Genomic DNA, 16315 nt, shown 5'->3' with positions numbered 1-16315 from the left:
CAACTTAAGACTACGTCCTCTCATCCTATCACCAGTTGCCTGGGAGAAGAGGATGACTGCCACCTGGCTACATCCCCCTTTTAGGTAGTTGTAGAGAGTGACAAGGTCCCCTCTAAGCCTCCTTTTCTCCAGGCTAAACAACCTCAGCTCCCTCAGCTTCTCCTCATAGGACTTGTGCTCAAACCCTTCACCAGCTTTGTTGCCCTTGTCTGGACTCAAGCCCCTTCTCCATGTCCCTTGTAATCTCTGTGTCCTGCCAGGGCCCCAGCCAGGGTCTCCCACGGCTGGAGGCCACAAATTTACACTGTTCTCATCCCTTTGCCTGGGTGTCCCCAACCTCCACATCCCAGGGCCCCCCACTCCCGACCAGACACCCCTGCCCCACCAGGTCCCTGGCACCCCCCACTCTGCCCAGGTGGGCACTCAGATCCCAGGACTGCCATACTCCCGGGAGGGTGTCACAGCATCACAGAACAGGACAGGCTGGAAGGGACCACAGCGAGTCATCTGGTCCGACCTCCCTAATCAAGCAGGGACACCCTAGAGCACATGGCACAGGATTGCATACAGACGGTTCTGGAATTTCTCCAGTGAGAGAAACTTCACAGCTTCTTTGGGCAATCTGTTCCAGTGCGTGGTCACCCGCACAGTAAAGAAGTTCAAGTGGAACTTCCTCTGCATCAGCTTGTGCCTGTTGCCCTGTGCCCTACTGCCCGGCATCACTGAGCAGAGCCTGGTCCATACTCCTGGTCCCGTCCTCTCGGCACACCCCTTCATGGCCCCAGGCCCGCCAGTGCCTGCCCTGGGCCCCGGCCGGGCCCGACAGACCCCAGGTGGTGCCTCCGGCCCTCATTACCCTACGCTCCGGGGCGGTGACGCCCGTGGCCCTTTAGGCCCCCCGTGCCCCGTGCCCCGCGCCCCCCCGGGCCCGTCCCGTCCCGGCGCTGCCCCCGCCCCGCTCACCATCCTCGGCGCGGCCCGGGGTTACCATGGGCAACTGCGTCACACCCGCCCCGCGCGACGACGTGCGCGCGCCGGGGGGCGGGGCCACACTCAGGCCCGGCCCTCCAAGGAGCGCATGCGTACGAGGGCGGCCCCCCCGAGGGGAGGTGGGCACGGCCGCTCGAGGCTCTGTGATTGGCTGAGGGCGGCCACGCGCCGGAGCGCGGGGGCGGGACATGTGGGCGGGAGAGGGGCTCGGGGAGCGCAGGTGGGACACGTGGGGACGGGACGGGACGGGACGGGAGGGGAGGGGAGGGGAGGGGCGGGGCGGGGCAGGGCAGGGCAGGGCAGGGCAGGGCTGGGCTGGGCTGGGCTGGGCTGGGCTGGGCGGTGGGTGTGGTGTCCGGGACCGTGCAGAGCCGAGCTGAACCGGGCCGGGCCGTGGCGGACTGGAGGTGTGCCGAGCCGTGCTGTGCTGTGCCGGGCCGTGCCGTGCCGTGCCGTGCCTTCCAGAGAAGGGCAACGAAGCTGGTGAAAGGTTTGGAGCTCAAGTTTTATGAGGAGCGGCTCAGGGAGCTGGGGGTGTTCAGCCTGGAGAAAAGGAGGCTTAGGGGAGATCTTATCGTTCTGTACAACTATCTGAAAGGAGGTTATAGCCAGGTGACAGTCGGCCTCTTCTCCCAAACAGAGTGCTCACAGGGCAGGGCTGTGCAGCCCTGGGAGGGGTGAGCTGGGCCCTACAGTGCTGTGCAGCATGTCCTACCCCAAGGAGGGGGTTCTGGGTGCTTTAGGAGGCAGCACACATCCCCATGTAAGTGGGATGGTGTGTGGAGGAGCAACCTCGCTGCAGTGTTCTGCTGGCAGCAGGGGTGCAGGAGGCTTCCAGGCTCGGGGCTGCTGAAAGTCCAACTATCCCGTTAAACATAAACCTGCCCTGGCTCTCACCCAGCTGACCGCTCCCATGGCCGTGGCAGGCCTGCACTCAATGAGCAAGCGAGGCAGGATCCTACTGAGTCACCTTCTTCCCTTGGACAGACCCAGAGCAAAATGGCCACTGTTCCACTTGGCTTCAACATCGATGCCCCGCGCTGGGACCAGAGCACCTTCGTGGGGCGCCTGAAGCATTTCCTCAACATCACCGACCCGCGGACAGTGCTGGTGCCAGAGGAGGAGCTGGACCGGGCCAAGGCCCTGGTGGAAGGCTGCAGGTGAGGGGCAGGGGTACAGCCAGGGCAGGTACCATCCCTGTGCCTGTTGCCATACCTGACCATTCTGCAGTGTTGCAGGCGGATGGAGGCAGTCATTTGCAAGCAGGTACACTGTGACTTAACATCCCCTGGAGGCAATTTTGGGAGAGTTTCCCAGGCTTTTCCCAGGAGCCTTAAGCTGTAACATGTATCTCTTGTGGGAGATGTTTCCTCTGCCTTTCATGTATGATGGCCGGGGCTCTGCGCTCCGGCAGTGCCAGGTGCTGGCAGGTCTGTGCAGCTTCCCCAATAGGCTTTGGGCTTGCAGGGCCGGACTGGTGCCACCAGGAAGCAGCCAGGAGCAGCTGCTCTATGCCAAGAAGCTGTACGACTCAGCCTTCCACCCTGACAGCGGTGAGAAGATGAACCTCATCGGGAGGATGTCCTTCCAGGTGCCAGGGGGCATGGCCATCACCGGCTGCATGCTCCAGTTCTATCGGTGAGCTCATGGGTTTGCCAGGCTGGTTTGCCAGCCCCTCAAGAGGTCCTCTGATGGCTGGAGTGTGGCCAGTCTGCCTCTTCTGGGGCTGGGTACTGCCCAAGGCATGCCCATGGCTGCTGTGCTTGCCTGTGTCCCATGGCCAAGCCCCATGCATGTCCCTGTGCCCTGTCCCCAGCACCCAGCCTGTGGTGGAAGCATCACAGATCCCCTCGGCCCCTGGCATCGCTGAGGATGGTCTCACTTCACACCGAGCTCAGCTCAGCTCTTCCCAGAGTTCCTGTAGTGATTAATGCAACCAAGTCCTACTTGGCTGCTGCTCTTGATCTGCGGACCATAGCAGTCCTCAGAACTGAGAACCAAATCTGCCCCCAGGCCAGGTTGCTTCAGCATCCCCAGCCCCTGCTGACAGCTCCCTGCATTTACCTGCTGAAATGGCTGCTGGGGGGGTGAGCAATCCTGTCTCCAGACTATGTGGATCATACACTTCCTTTCCCATTGGATCCCCATCCAATCCGACCCCTCTTTGCTAGACTGGTTTGACAGTTGCCGATGAGGTCCAGTCTGGATGGCAGATCTCCCAGTGCCGATGGGTCACCCTCTTCTCAGCCCATCCCCACCTTCCTGCATCCCAAAGCCTGCTCAGCCCCACATCTCCCTGTGTCCCTTCCTGCCCCACTTCCATGTTCCTGAGACACCAGTAGGAACCCAGGCACCCTGGTCCCCCAGAGCCTATTCTGTCCCCATGTGTTCCCTCCTTGCTGCTCCCTTTGACAAAGGCTTATCTCAGCCCAGCAGGATGGCTGCCGCCCTGCTGAGAGCTGCACCTCCCACTCCTGCCTAAGTGCCCTGCAGGCCTGGAACCCCTCCTGTGATCCCCAAAGCCCTAGGGCAGCCAGGATTCCTGGGTCATTTCCCAGCTCTGCCACTGGCTCGTGGCTTTGCCAGGGTTCCTCAGTTTCCCTTTGGAGAAACCATGACAAGTATATTGAGGGCATCTTAGCTGGCTCACTGCCAAGCCTGGCCACAGGCACAGGCCTGGCATCCATGACAGCCCTCGTGTGCTCTCCTGGTCCCTTCCCTTCGCAGGACGGTGCCTGCTGTGGTTTTTTGGCAGTGGGTGAACCAGTCCTTCAATGCCTTTGTCAACTACACCAACCGTAACGCTGCCGCCTCCATCTCGCTGAGGTGAGTGATCCCACGCAAGAATAAGGACCCTCTATGTTGACACCCCCCTGGATATCCTGTAAAGACCACCTATGGCCTTTCTTGGGTACTGAAGGAACAGGGTTGAGTCAGAGTTGGTGTTTCTGTTCTCTCTCATCTTTGGAAATCGCTGTCCAGGCAAATTGGTGTGGCTTATGTCACGGCCACCGGTGCAGCCCTGGCCACCGCAGTGGGACTCAACCTCTACACCAAGGTATGCCAAGCTGGGGCCAGGTGGGGCAGCTAGGCACATCCTGCCCTCCTGCACTGATGCCAGTCTGTCTCCCACAGCGAGCACCCCCCTTGCTGGCCCGCTGGGTCCCCTTCGCAGCTGTGGCTGCTGCCAACTGTATCAATATCCCCATGATGCGGCAACAGTAAGTGTCACGTGCAGACCGGACACTCCAGGAACCCAGCTCCTTCCCAAGGCAACCTGGTGGCAGCCAGGCTCCTAGGCTGCCTGGTCACCCTGCCTTGGATTCCCACCCTAGGGGTTGAAGAGGGTGGGAGGATAGGGGGGAGGTGAACGAGAATCTGTGTTTTTGCAGTGCTGTGTCTCTGGTGGAGGGTGCCGGGTGGGATGGCTCCTGCCTGGAGCAGGAGGGGGATTTTGGGCTGAGGATAGCTGTTCTGCGATCTGGGCTGGAAGATCTCTCAGACCCAAAGGTCTCCTGTGTGTGGTGATGGGAGAGCCCCAGTCCATGATATCCTGGTGCTGGTACACCCTAGGTGGGGCCCATGTGGAGACCTGTATCTGCTGCTTGGGGTCCCCCACAAGTACAGGGAGGTGGGGGGCTGTGTGAGAGACTGACTCCTGGCTTGGCTGCGGGTCCCAGGCAGTGTCAGTCCCTGGCACGGCTGGATCCTGCTCGCAGCTGTGCCCTGAAGATGGCAGCATTGGCTGGGCTGGGACCACAGCATCCCAGGGTGATGGAGCCTTGTGCCCCAGGAGCAGCTGGTGCTGCTGTACCAGCACAGCACTCCCTCACCCCACTGCTGTGTTCTTATGCTTTCCCAACCATCCTGGCCTCCACTCATGGCTGCCTGTCCCCTTCAGGGAGATCATCAATGGGATCACAGTGACAGATGGGGACAACAACGAGCTTGGTCGCTCCAGGGTGAGTCTGGGGATGGAGATCTGGGCTGGGGCACGGAGCTGCAGGGGCTCACCTGCTGCTTTTGCTTGCAGAGGGCAGCAGTGAAGGGCATCGCACAGGTTGTGGTCTCCAGGATCACCATGGCAGCACCGGGCATGAGTGAGTGTAAAGCAGGAGGGTGTGGGACTGGACCACGGACTCCCCTAGGACCCACTACTTTGCCTTCCCTTGCTTCAGTTTCCCCCACGAAGAAGAGGGAGGGTGGCACTGCATCCCAGGTGTCATTTGGTCTCATCCCACAAATGGAGCTGATCTCCTTATCCTGCCATTCCAGTTGGAGTCCCCCAAGCCCCCAGGCTTCCTCATCCCAACGCACAGCCTGTGGGGGACATGGGGTGCTCTCATGGCAGTTTGGCCCCACAAGGACACATCTCATGCTCTCTGGCCCTAGCCCCTCGCTCTGCAGCCCAGCATCCCCTCACCTCATGAGACCCTTGACATGCCGCAGGCCGAGCAGGAGGGATTGGGAGCATGAGGAGCACAGACCATGCTGCCTGGGTGATGAATGTGTGTGGGTTAAGGTCTTTGCTGTGAGCAAACACCCAGTGGCCCTCAGCACAACTAGCTGCTGCCATGGCCTCCAGGTGGACAGTCCTGCTGGGAGAGCCCTGCAGGCTGACTTGCAGGGGGAGCCTGACCTTTTCTCTCTGTACCTAGTTATTTTGCCCATCATCATGGAGCGGCTGGAGAAATTCACGTTCATGCAGGTGAGCTCACATTTCCCCTGCCACAGTTTTCCAGTGGGTTCTGCGGTGCCCCAGCTCTGCTTCCCAGTTGCCAAGATGCAGAGGATGAAGTGGGGGGTTGCAGAGCCTGGCTTGCTTTGCCCCCTACTCAAGTCACCGATGCACCAAAGGTCTCTCGAGTGACATGGAGAGGCTGTGGAAGGGTGGCAGGGTTTGGTGGCACACTGGAGGCATTGGGCATTCAGCACCATTGAGGGGAGAAGTCTGCCCACACTGTGAGCAGGGCTTGCAGTGAGGCCCAGGGACTCAATCCCAGCTCTTCCCTTGCAGCGAATCCGGGTTCTCCACGGGCCTCTGCAGGTGCTGCTCTGCGGGGGCTTGTAAGTATCTCACTGCTCAAACACCTGCGGGTGCCTGGAGCATGGCTCCAAGGGATGCTAGAAAAAATACCTCTTTCCCAGCAGAGGAATGCAAAGCCTTGCCTTTCAGCCTGGGCTTTTCCCAGTTATTGGGAGTCATGAGGTGTGAGCAGCACCTCTTGGGCTGAGATCCCTGTGGCTGGGGGGCATATGGGCTGTGATCCCCAACACTAACGTTCGGCTCTTCTGTCCCACAGCCTCCTGTTCATGGTGCCAGCAGCCTGTGCCCTCTTCCCACAGAGATGGTACCTGTCCCACTTCTTCCCTCTCTTGCATGACACCTCGGGAGACTTCCCCCTCCTCTAGGTCTTCTCTGCCCATCCCAGGAGAAGCATGATGGACACCCACCTTTCAAATCAAGGCAGCGCTTTCCTGTACATGCTGGTGCCCAGGGCAGCAGGAGAGCATGTGCCTGCCCTGCTCTGTGAGCTCTGTGCTGGGAGCAACGGGACACCCAGCTCCAAGGGCAGCTCTCTGCCCTCCAGCACTCGGAGTGGTGGATGCCAGGGATGGGTGGTGGATCTTGACATGAGCCTTCAAGATCCCGGGGAATGTAGAGGGCCTCAAATGGCAATGGGGAGGGAGGGTGGTTTGACTGGTGGCTGGGGAGGAGGATCACAGGTCTCAGTGTCTACCCCCTCTCCCCACAGCTCCCTTGCGCTGGCTGACCTTGAGCTGGAGCTGCGTGACAGCATTGTGGCCAAGCACGGGGACAAAGTGCCGTACGTCTATTTTAACAAGGGACTGTGAAAGGAGATCACCTCAGGAGCCATCACACCCCTCCAGCCCCCTGCCACCGCCAGTACTGCATCCCCTGAGCAGGGATCAGAAGCACAGTCCAGCCAGATCTGCTCCCCAGCCCAGCATCTTCTCTGCTGCCTCCTTCCACTGGAGAAGCAGAATCTGGCTCTGTGTGCCCAGCTTGCAGCACTTTGGCTTGTCCTGAGCCTCCCCCATCTGCTGCTGGCTGTGTCCATGCTTCCCCACATGCCTCTTGCTTTGAGCAATGCCTGTATTTCCCGTGCCTTCCTCTGGCCCAGTGCAGGAGGATCTGCCCACCCTGTCTGAGCCTTTTGTGGTCACTGGACTTGGCCCCACAAGGCATCAGGCTCTCTCACTTGGAGCTCAAAGCACAGTTCTACCTCCAAAAGCAGTTGTCCTGCCATTGTACCAGCAATCAAACCACATTCCTGCCTTAAACCTCCACAGTAGCCTCTTACCAAGACCTGGATCATGCCTTGGCAGGCATGAAGGGACCCGTTGCCTCTGCACAGGGAGTATCCCAAAGTCCAGAGGCCGGTGCTTGGACTATGCCTTCCTTGCTGTCAGGTTCAGGTTTTATTCACTTAGCAATTGCCATAATCCAGGAAAGAAATAGCTAATGGTTTTTAAGCTCTAATTTTTTCATTCCTCTGATCACAAAAGCCAGCCATCACCCTTGTCCCACATCTCACTGTCCCCACAGTAGGACCATGGACCTGCAGCTTTGGGGGACAGTTGTCTCTGTGCCCCCTTGGATGGGGGAAGGAGACACAGGTGTCACAGAATCACACAATTGTTAGGGACCCTCTGAAGATCATCTAGTCTGCCTAGGCAGATGATCTAGTGCCAAGGCAGGGTCACCTATAGCAGGTGACACAGGAAGGCATCCGGGTGGGTTTTGAATATCTCCAGAGAGGGACACTCTACAACCTGCCTGGGCAGCCTATTCCAGTGCTCTACCACCCTCAGTGCACAGAAGTTCTTCCCCATATTGAAGTGGAACTTCTTGTCGTTTAGTTCATGGGCATTACTCCTTGTCTTGTCGCTGGGCACCACTGAAAAGAGCCTGGCACCATCCTCATGGCACCCGCCTTTGCAATATATATGCATTGATGAGATCCTCTCTCAGTCTTCCCCAGACAGGCCCAGCTCCCACAGTTTCTCCTCACAGGAGAGATGCCCCAGACCCCTCATCATCTTCATGGCCTCTGCTGGACCCTCTCCAGTAGCTACTTGTCTTTCTTGTCACAGAGCTGTATTAATTTGGGCTCTGAATACCAGCACTGCAAACAACAGAGGAAGGTTGAAAAATAAATGCAATGATTTTTAAAAAACAGTTGTGGGTTCTGCTCCTGGCTGGTCTCTGAGTGTCTGGTTCCCTGGGCTGGGCTGGGTTGGTATGTGGGTCTCATGCTTGCCTTGAAAGGGAAAGGTGTGGGCTTTGTGACTAACCAGGCACCAGGGTGAGGGTCAGCACAGGGGCCAGGAGAAGGAGAAAGAGTGTAAGGTCTGGCATGAATTCTGAAATCTTTGGGCATCCAATGCAGCATTCCTCAAATGGTTCTTGGGGCTACAAACAGTCCCAAGGCAAGTGACAAAAGGTGACAGTGCTGTGCTCATTGTGACACTTATCCCATTGTGGGAACTGGGGGGATGACACTGGGTGACCCTTCTTACACCCGTGGGTGCTGTTTATCTTCTTGGCCCGGCAGAGTTTGCATGATGCTAACTTGGGTCTGCCATGAGGCCTCTCCCACCCTGAAGAAGAGCAGCTTAAGTTTGATGCAACCTATTTTGGAAGAGGAAGGAGCCCAAGTCCTGGGCTAAAGCCCTTGCTTTCAATCAGCTGCACCCAGGCTCTCTGCTTGCTGATGAACATCCCTCGGTGGGACAAGCGTGTTTCTAACAAGCCGTATGACGTGGCTGCTCCCAGAGCCCCATGGCCCAGCAGAAGGTCCACGCTCCTCTCTCCAGCCAGGGATATATGCCAGATCCCCCAGGGATTCTCACATCGGCTACGTGCCTGAGTAGAGACACATTAACCACTCTGCTCCTACAGAGAGAGCAGATGAACCCTAAAGGTACTTCTCGAAGGGCCAAGCCGTATCCACAAGAGGTTTGCTTCTGCCCAAGCTGCAACAGGCAGAGGATAATGTCTCCAACCACACGTAGCTACAGCTAGAAAGCTGTAAAAGAGCTCTGAAATAATTAATAGGCCAGCAGAAAGTAGGAAAACATGTTCAAACTTGTGTATCTGTTCCCTCGGCATTATTAGATCTCTTGTTAAAGTGGAATTAAAATAACAGATAAGCACATGAGGTGAAACAGATGTCACTCCTATTGGGCGTGGGGAGAAGCCACAAGGAGACATCTCCGCTCTCTGCTTTCCTTAAGCTCCTTAACTCAAGCTGCTCTCCTCCTACACCCAAAACAGCTTTGAGGACTTTCAGAAAGGTACCTCTAGCTGCCTGGGCTGTCTTTGGGTCCAAGGTGCCTCTGGCATGCTTGGGAGCACGGCAGTGCTTGTAAAACAATGTGCTGCAGCATCCTAAAACTGCCCTTCCCCTGTACATCACAGCCAAGCTCTTGCTGTTGACCCTTCCTGCTTTGGCAGTTTGAGGGGGTCCCAGCAGGGCAGAGGGCTCTGCAGCCAGCAATGCTGGGGCAGCAGCCACACGAAGCCAAGCCATGGTGGCAAAGCCTCAGCTGTTTTGCCACTCCTTTATTCCTGTCCCCAGCCATACTGGAGGGGCAATGGAGCACGGAGACCCTTTGAAGAGCTATTGCCATCTTGCATCAGCTCTCCCCTTGCCCTGGGGATTGGGGCATGGTGCAGTTTATTGCTCATGGGCAGAGGAAAAGGATTGCTCTGGGCTCAGAGAATTGTCAAATGATCCTTAAGACAGACCTTCCCCCCACTCTGAGCTTACAGCAGTGGATTCCCTCTTCAGATCGACATGGATTTATGCCAGCTGACAGTTTAGCTCAGCAGGGTTTCTAGGTTTGTAGGTTGTAGCTCAAATCTCCCTGGAAGGTTTCAAGTCATCTCAACAGCTCACATCACTCTGGAGATGGTTGCTGCAGCCTGCGCCTCCCAGCTCTCCCCAAAACCACAGTAACTCCCCAGCCTGCCTTGGTGTCACTGGGGAGCAGAGGGGTCACTGCCAAGCTGTGGCCAGCAAGTCCCCATGTTCTGGCCAGCCTTGCCTCTATTTCTCATCACAACAGAAAAGGAAACCTCATTGCCAGGAGTCAGAGCCAGACTCATTCCCGCTTGTGAAGAACAGCAAGTGTTAATTGCTCTCCAGCAGTGAGTCACACCTGATCTGGGCTTGTCCTGTGCTCTGGCGAACTCGCTGCCCATCTCCCTGCTGTGCCTCTAATTTCAGGGCTACCTGGGAACAGGAATAAAGCTTCTTCAGTAACAGTTTGTGACCGAAATGTCAGTGCTTCACCATGTTTACAACCTTCCTTCAAATGGCAACCGCACCAAAGATGTCATGTTGGTCTGCAGCAGAGCCTGAATACAGGCATGGGGGGCTGGTGGGCTCCCTGAGGCACCAGCAGTCCCAGCAGGAAGGCTTGGCTGACGGCTCCGAGCCCAAAGGCCGGTGGACTCTGGGGAACCGACTGCCATGGAATGAGGAGGGAGCAGGGTCGATGTGCAGTGGGTGAACGCCCATGCCAGGGCAGGCGGCTGAGCTGATCAGGCCGGGCTAGGTGTGCCTGAGTACTGCCCTGATAGAAAAATGCCACGGCAGGAGATAAACTGCTAAGTCGGTTATTTTTTTTCTGGCTTTTCTTAACATGTTATCTGAACATCTTATAAACCTTGTCATGCCAATCCGGCACAGAGGCTGCCTGGCACGCTGGGAGTGGCAGTGTGGAAACCCTCTGACACTGCCCCAGAAACACTGACTGCCTCCTCGGAGCTGTGAATTAATCCCGAGTGCCGGTGCCCCTACTCCTCTTGGGAGTGCAAGGGGTCGCCATATGGAGAAACTCTGGGATCCAGCCGCAATGGGAGATCCTCTTCTCCATGCTGATCCTGTCTCCCAGTGGGGCTGGCACCAACACAAAGCTGCCCACCGGACACCTCGAGTCAAGCATCATGCTGATGCAGCCATCCCAGCACCCTCTCCATGCCCCAGGACCGGGCGGGCTGTTAGGATTTGGGACAATGTGGGAGGAGGCTGAGCCGGGATCATGGTAATCAGGAGTGACCAGGTGAATGGAGGATGAGTGCCTGGCTGCCACCGGGGTGTCAGGGAGGCTGTGGCAGCCAGAGGATGCTAGTGCCCCCCCCCCCCAGCAGTGCCCAGCTCTGCTCCCGAGGTTCCACTGCAAGGGGGTGCAGCCCCCGCACCCCTTTACTGCCAGTTCCGCCACTCACAACATGGCGGCCCGAATCCCACCCCAGGCTCCCTCCCCGCCGCGCCACACTCAAGATGGCAGCTCCCAGTGCGCAAACCCCGCCCCTCACGGTTTTGCTCTAAGCGACAGCGCGCTGAGCCAATAGCGAGCCTAGCGGCGTGCCGCCCGCCCAATAGGTGTGCGGCGGGGGCGGGCCCGGGCGCGGGGTGCCCCTCGGCTCCCGTCCCGGGCCGCAGTCGGGCCGGGCAGGCGGGAGCGGGGGGTGGGGGGGATGGCGAGGAGGCTCCGCGCCGCCATGGCTCTGCTGCTGCTCCAGGCCCTGCCTGAGGGGCTGCCCGCCGGCGTGGAGCCCGCCCAGGTAGGGGAGGGGGCCGCCCGGGGGGCTCTGGGGTCGCGTCGTGGCGGGGGGCTGCGTCCCTGGGACGGGGGGCGGCTGTGGACGTGGGGGGCTGCGCCGGCCCTTGGGACAGCGGGTCCGGCGGGGCTGACAGGGGGTGCAGGGGGTGCCTGGGGGAAGAGGCTTTTGGGGTCCCGCCTGAGGTTTGGGGAGCGCCGTGGCTTAAGTGAAGCTGTAGGAGATGCAGAGCCCTGAGTTCGGGGGTCCCTGTGTGCCGTGGGGACGGAGAGCGGTGTAGGGCTCCAGGAACGGGTGGCAGTGCCGCTCGGAAGGGGTTTGTGCGGCAGGGTGGCTGCAGGACGAGGGAGAAAGGTGTTTGACTGGAGCCCGTGGGAAACGTGTCTGTAGTGAGGGCAGGAGGCTGGAGCTGGCGCGGGCCTGCGGGTGGAGGTGCAGGTGACTTTTGGGGGTAGTGACAGGGAACAAAGTGACCTGCGAGGGGACAGTGCTGAAGGTGGTGTGGGGTGAGCTGGAGGGTGGCAGTGGGACAGCTGGCCAGAGGACCTGGGTCAGCAGGGAAGTGGGACTTGAGTGGTGCTGCCCAGGACAGGTGAGCTGGTCTTCCCGTGCCTGGAACAGCAGAGAGGAGATTCCGTGCAAACCTCCTGTGGGCAGGGTGAAGGAAGAGGGATCATGTTTCAGCTGGGATGAGGGGAACTAGGCCTTGTCTTGGTAGTCTCTGACCACTTGCTTACCGCCTTCATTATGCCTGGAAAGGGTTTTAATGAAGTTGATTCTGTCTTTTTCATCTCTTTACTCTGTTTCCTGTCTATGCTGCAATGTTGATGCTATTGAGATCTCCAGTGACGGTCTTGAGTCCAGCACTGTAGACGCCTGTAAACATCTCCCACCTTGGTGTATGCTCAGTGACACTCGGAGAGGACTGCACTGGGCCTAGCAACCTGTGCACAACCTGGATCTTCTCATTTGTGGAGTCGATATGTCTTTTTCACCCCATGTAGAACGTTGATGGAATGTGATGACTTCTGGTTTGATGTAGTGTATTCTGTGTAAGATAAAAATTGCAGTTTGCATTTGTTGAAGGTCAGAGACAGTGAGATGATGATCTGTGATGCCGTGGGGTGCATTGTGCTTAATGTCACAGGGGTGCAGACAGACAGTGTCTTTCTGGAAGGGGTCCACTGAAATACTTCCCAATACTTCTGCAGGAGGAGGAGGTGAGGAGTTTGTCCATGACTACAGATGTTATCTCCCTCTTGAATTTTCTTCTTTTCAAGATGCTGAGAGCTGTGTAATTCCCTGTTGGTAGTGCCATCCCAAATCCCCTTCAGGCATATTGTGGCTAAGGCTTGGCTGTAGCTTCCCTAGTGAGCCAGGTGCAGGATTGTGTTGAACTGTGTGTTTTCCATGTTGTCTCAACTGCCTTTAACAGAAGGAGGTCCTGGTGCTTGCTCCGTTTCATCTTCAGGCTGAGGCACATAAACTAAAGGTATATTTTGGATCCGTTTTGCTCTCTGGTTCTTGTGGCATTCTAGCTGTGAGCAGTGGTCAGGTGGTGGGATTATCTGTATGGAAGCTGTGAATGTCTTCAACCCTACATATGCTAATAAAAATGCCATACCTGCTCTGAAGACTGTGCAAGATGCTCCCTGCTTCACACAGCTTATACATCAGTCAAAGTAATAGGAAGTAGAAAAGGAGGAAAGGAAAAGGAGAAGGGTGTGGAAGCAATCGTACAGCTTGTGGAGTAGCTGCATATGTGACTTGTGGATATCCTCTCCAGTCAGTGCACCGGAAATAATCCTAAAATAATAACTCTTGAGTGGTATAATACATGAGTGTGGGAGAGAAAAGCTTTGGCTGCCTACGTTTTCTTTAAGAGCGCTTGGATATGGATGCATCCTTTACTTATTTCCTTTCCATAGTTTGTCTATATAAAACTCTCACAGTTTATTTTAGATCTTAAATGTAGACTCTGTCAAAAGACTGGTATTATCTTGCTGCACAGAGTTTGACAGCTGCTCACTCAAAAACATGAATGGTAATATAGGATCTTGAAAATAATAATAATGGCCAGTCTTCGCGAACGAAGATCTGGGGAAAGGTCTTTTACCTTTCCAGCCTGCGCTGAACTGAGCCCACTCTTTAATCCTAAGGTTCATCTGCCGGGGCCAAGCAAACTTGGACAATGGCAGTGAGGTCCTCAGGACGTAGGTTTGTTTAGAGTGACCTTCTCATAGATGGATGGCCTCACAGGGCTAACGAGCTCCATCTGCCCGGGGGACCGAGGAATCGAACCCGGGTTGCAGCAGTGAGAGTCCTGCATGCTAACCACTAGGCCACCAGGGGTCTCGGATCTTGAAAATAAGCATGTAATAAAACTTCATCTGCTTTGGTGTTGCCTTAGAGCCCGATTTCCTCAGAGCTGATGGGTTTGTAGGGAAGCTCTGCAGAGGGACAGTGTTGGACTTGAAAGATCTCTGCACCAGGAGTTCCCATGTTTCTAGCTGAAACTCTGGCAACATTTGCCTCTTGTCCTCTCCAGTGTTGTTGCCCTTGCTACCTCTGGTGACTGCTGTCTACTTCTGTCTACCTTGCAGACATTGCTATGCTCTGCTTGTTTCTGCTTCCAGGGAAGCTTCTGCTTCTTGTTCAGGGTCCGTCCCTCCTCACCTGGAAGAACTGTCCCACAGACTTGGTGGTCTAAGGCTGGGAGGTGCTGCAGGAAATGTGTCCTCTAAATAATTCAGGAGGTGGAGCTGTACTGCCTAGCTGCACTGAACAAACATTCCCGAGAACACACTGTGCTCTGCAGAAGAGTCTGACTTTTCAGGTTAAAATAAGTCCAGGCTGCCCAGGATCGTCAAAGATCTTTCTTTTGACTAAGGTAGATGGAGGAGAAAGGAGACATTTAGCTCATCACTGTCCTGAAACCACTGTCCTGTTTATCTATCTACATGACTATTCACTGTACTTTCACTTGTAATTACGAGCACAAAGCTCAGTTAACTGGAGTTAAAGCATTTCTCAGTAGATTACAAGGAGAATATTGCAGTTATGTAATAAAATCAGGAAAAGTGTCACAGGAAGAAGGAATTTAGTCATGCTCAGTTTTATCTAACCATAGAAGTATAGCCTTAGCAGCACACCTTAGTTGGTTGTTCCCCTCTGGTTTGAGGGAAAAGGAAATAAGAACTTAATACATTTTAAAATGAACTGGATCAAATTTGTAATGAAAAGCCTCAAACATTAATCATTTTTCTATTGTAGTTTGCCTCTACAGGGCAGAATAAAGGTTATTTGACCGCCTCAACTATCTGTCTGCTTCCCATGCCTGCAGCTTAATTATCACATAGTTTTCTCAACTTTTGTTTTCTTTAAAAACAAGAGATTTAAATGAATGTTAACTATGTGACAAAGTCTGTGGAATCTGTCTTTCTCTAATAAGGTGGTTTTGAGCCAAAATCTGGCGGAAGCATGCTCTTAAAGACCGATTTCATCCCAAATTAAAGAGTTTGCTTGAAGTGCTGTGACTTGAGGCATGATTCATCATATGTGACAAAGATCCTTGCTTTAAGGAAGAACTCAGCATGACTGTCACTGTGGCTAACACCCCTGTAACACAGAGTTTCTGTCCAAGGCTGTGACCACAGAGTTACTACGCTTCATACAATAGTTTGGCAGGATTCAGGCCCTTTCAGAGCATCACTTCAGGTAGTTTGTGAACTGAACAGCAAAGTTTCAATTACTCTCATGGAACAGAGGCTCCTCATCTGTAAATTTAAGGCAACTTTTTTTGATTAAGGTAAAGGTAATTATTTATAACTGCCCTTTCAGTCTTTCCTGAAGTGCACCAGGGTCCTTCAGGAGGAGAGCTGCTTATATAACCATAGTATCTGTTTTGTCTGCCATGGTATCTTTGTCTGTGACTCTTGGTTTTTGGCTTGCTAATTTCCACAGTTTTGGCAGGAGGCAGCAGAGATCAAAGTACGTGGTGTACTTGCTCAGAACAGGAACCTCTAAATAACTGTGCAGACTGAATTAAGGACTGCTCATTCTGTGATGATTATACCACCGTGAACTCCGGTGTCTCATCTGTACAGCACACCTTCCCAATGATTAAATTTTGTTTGTGAGTTGCCCTCACAATTACACACAATGCTCCTTGCATCTCTGCAGCTGGGCAGCAGATGAAAGCCTGGTCTGAAAATGTCCAGTGAATCCTGGGGAGGATTGTGGCGGTTTTCTTCAGCAGAGTCAAGGAAACTCTGTGGCTGGGACCTGTCATTGCCTTTCTGAGAATTTCCCAACCACCCTGCAAGTATTAGTTAGCAAAAATATAACACCTCTTAAAGAATAAACTTGGGCAGCTGTTGCGGAGTTGTGCTGTGCTGGAAGGGAACTTGGAAAGTTTCATCTGCCAGCGTTGTTTCGTTGTGGTTGGGGATTTTTCCATCCTCCCAGCCTGTTGAGCCAGGTCAGCCTCATCTGGCTGGTGGGAGCATCCCTGAGCAGTGGCCCTGCCATGTGCAGAGCTGCTGGGCAGTAGGGATCCTGCCCAAAGTGGTGATCCTGCCATCAGTTCCTCTAGTGAGGCAGAGGAATGGATGAGCTCGGTGTTTGGCCACATTTCAACAGCAGTTACTCGACCCTGGCTCAAACAGCCATTGAACCCTCTCTTTGATTCCTAAAGGTGCTGCTCCTCTAAGCATCTTCAGCAGTTGC

General features: G+C 55.3%; 3 protein-coding genes across 14 annotated transcripts in view; 2 read left to right on the top strand and 1 right to left on the bottom strand.

The window, feature by feature from the left end:
- Positions 1 to 1071, bottom strand: part of ARL3 (ADP ribosylation factor like GTPase 3) — a 30485-nt gene extending 29414 nt beyond the window's left edge. Inside the window, exon 1 of the mRNA XM_027672366.1 lies at positions 964 to 1071. Within this exon, the coding sequence (XP_027528167.1) occupies positions 964 to 966 (3 nt within the window). The 5' untranslated portion in view covers positions 967 to 1071. The remainder of the gene's footprint in view (positions 1 to 963) is intronic.
- A 109-nt stretch (positions 1072 to 1180) lies between these two features.
- Positions 1181 to 8194, top strand: SFXN2 (sideroflexin 2). 8 transcript variants are annotated; one of them, XM_027672351.1, is made up of 12 exons: positions 1341 to 1480; positions 1978 to 2150; positions 2458 to 2628; positions 3718 to 3816; positions 3973 to 4048; positions 4126 to 4211; positions 4892 to 4952; positions 5024 to 5096; positions 5649 to 5698; positions 6008 to 6057; positions 6294 to 6341; positions 6747 to 8194. In XM_027672351.1, exons 2-12 carry the CDS (start codon positions 1990 to 1992, stop codon positions 6844 to 6846), a joined length of 975 nt encoding a protein of 324 aa, XP_027528152.1. In that variant the 5' UTR covers positions 1341 to 1480; positions 1978 to 1989; the 3' UTR covers positions 6847 to 8194. The 8 variants fall into 8 exon arrangements, with proteins under 8 accessions (XP_027528150.1, XP_027528151.1, XP_027528152.1 ...); XM_027672349.1 differs by lacking the exon at positions 1341 to 1480 and adding an exon at positions 1181 to 1210 and having other exon boundaries at positions 5024 to 5698; positions 6747 to 6846; XM_027672350.1 differs by lacking the exon at positions 1341 to 1480 and adding an exon at positions 1189 to 1210 and having other exon boundaries at positions 1892 to 2150; positions 5024 to 5698; positions 6747 to 6846.
- A 3294-nt stretch (positions 8195 to 11488) lies between these two features.
- The window catches only part of WBP1L (WW domain binding protein 1 like), a 58885-nt gene continuing 54058 nt past the window's right edge, over positions 11489 to 16315 (top strand). For 2 of the 5 annotated variants that reach the window (XM_027672362.1, XM_027672359.1), the window contains exon 1: positions 11510 to 11590. Coding sequence is in view for 1 of the 5 variants with exons in the window: in XM_027672356.1 (XP_027528157.1) it covers positions 11504 to 11590 (87 nt within the window). In the remaining 4 variants the exon portion in view is untranslated. Of the gene's footprint in view, positions 11591 to 16315 lie in introns of all 5 variants that reach the window. The other 3 variants (XM_027672356.1, XM_027672358.1, XM_027672360.1) reach the window with 3 other exon arrangements.

Source organism: Neopelma chrysocephalum, unplaced genomic scaffold (genome assembly GCF_003984885.1).
Source record: "Neopelma chrysocephalum unplaced genomic scaffold, ASM398488v2 Primary Assembly neopelma1_97390, whole genome shotgun sequence".
Classification (NCBI taxonomy): Eukaryota; Metazoa; Chordata; class Aves; order Passeriformes; family Pipridae; genus Neopelma; species Neopelma chrysocephalum.
This window is presented reverse-complemented; position numbering and strand designations above follow the sequence as displayed.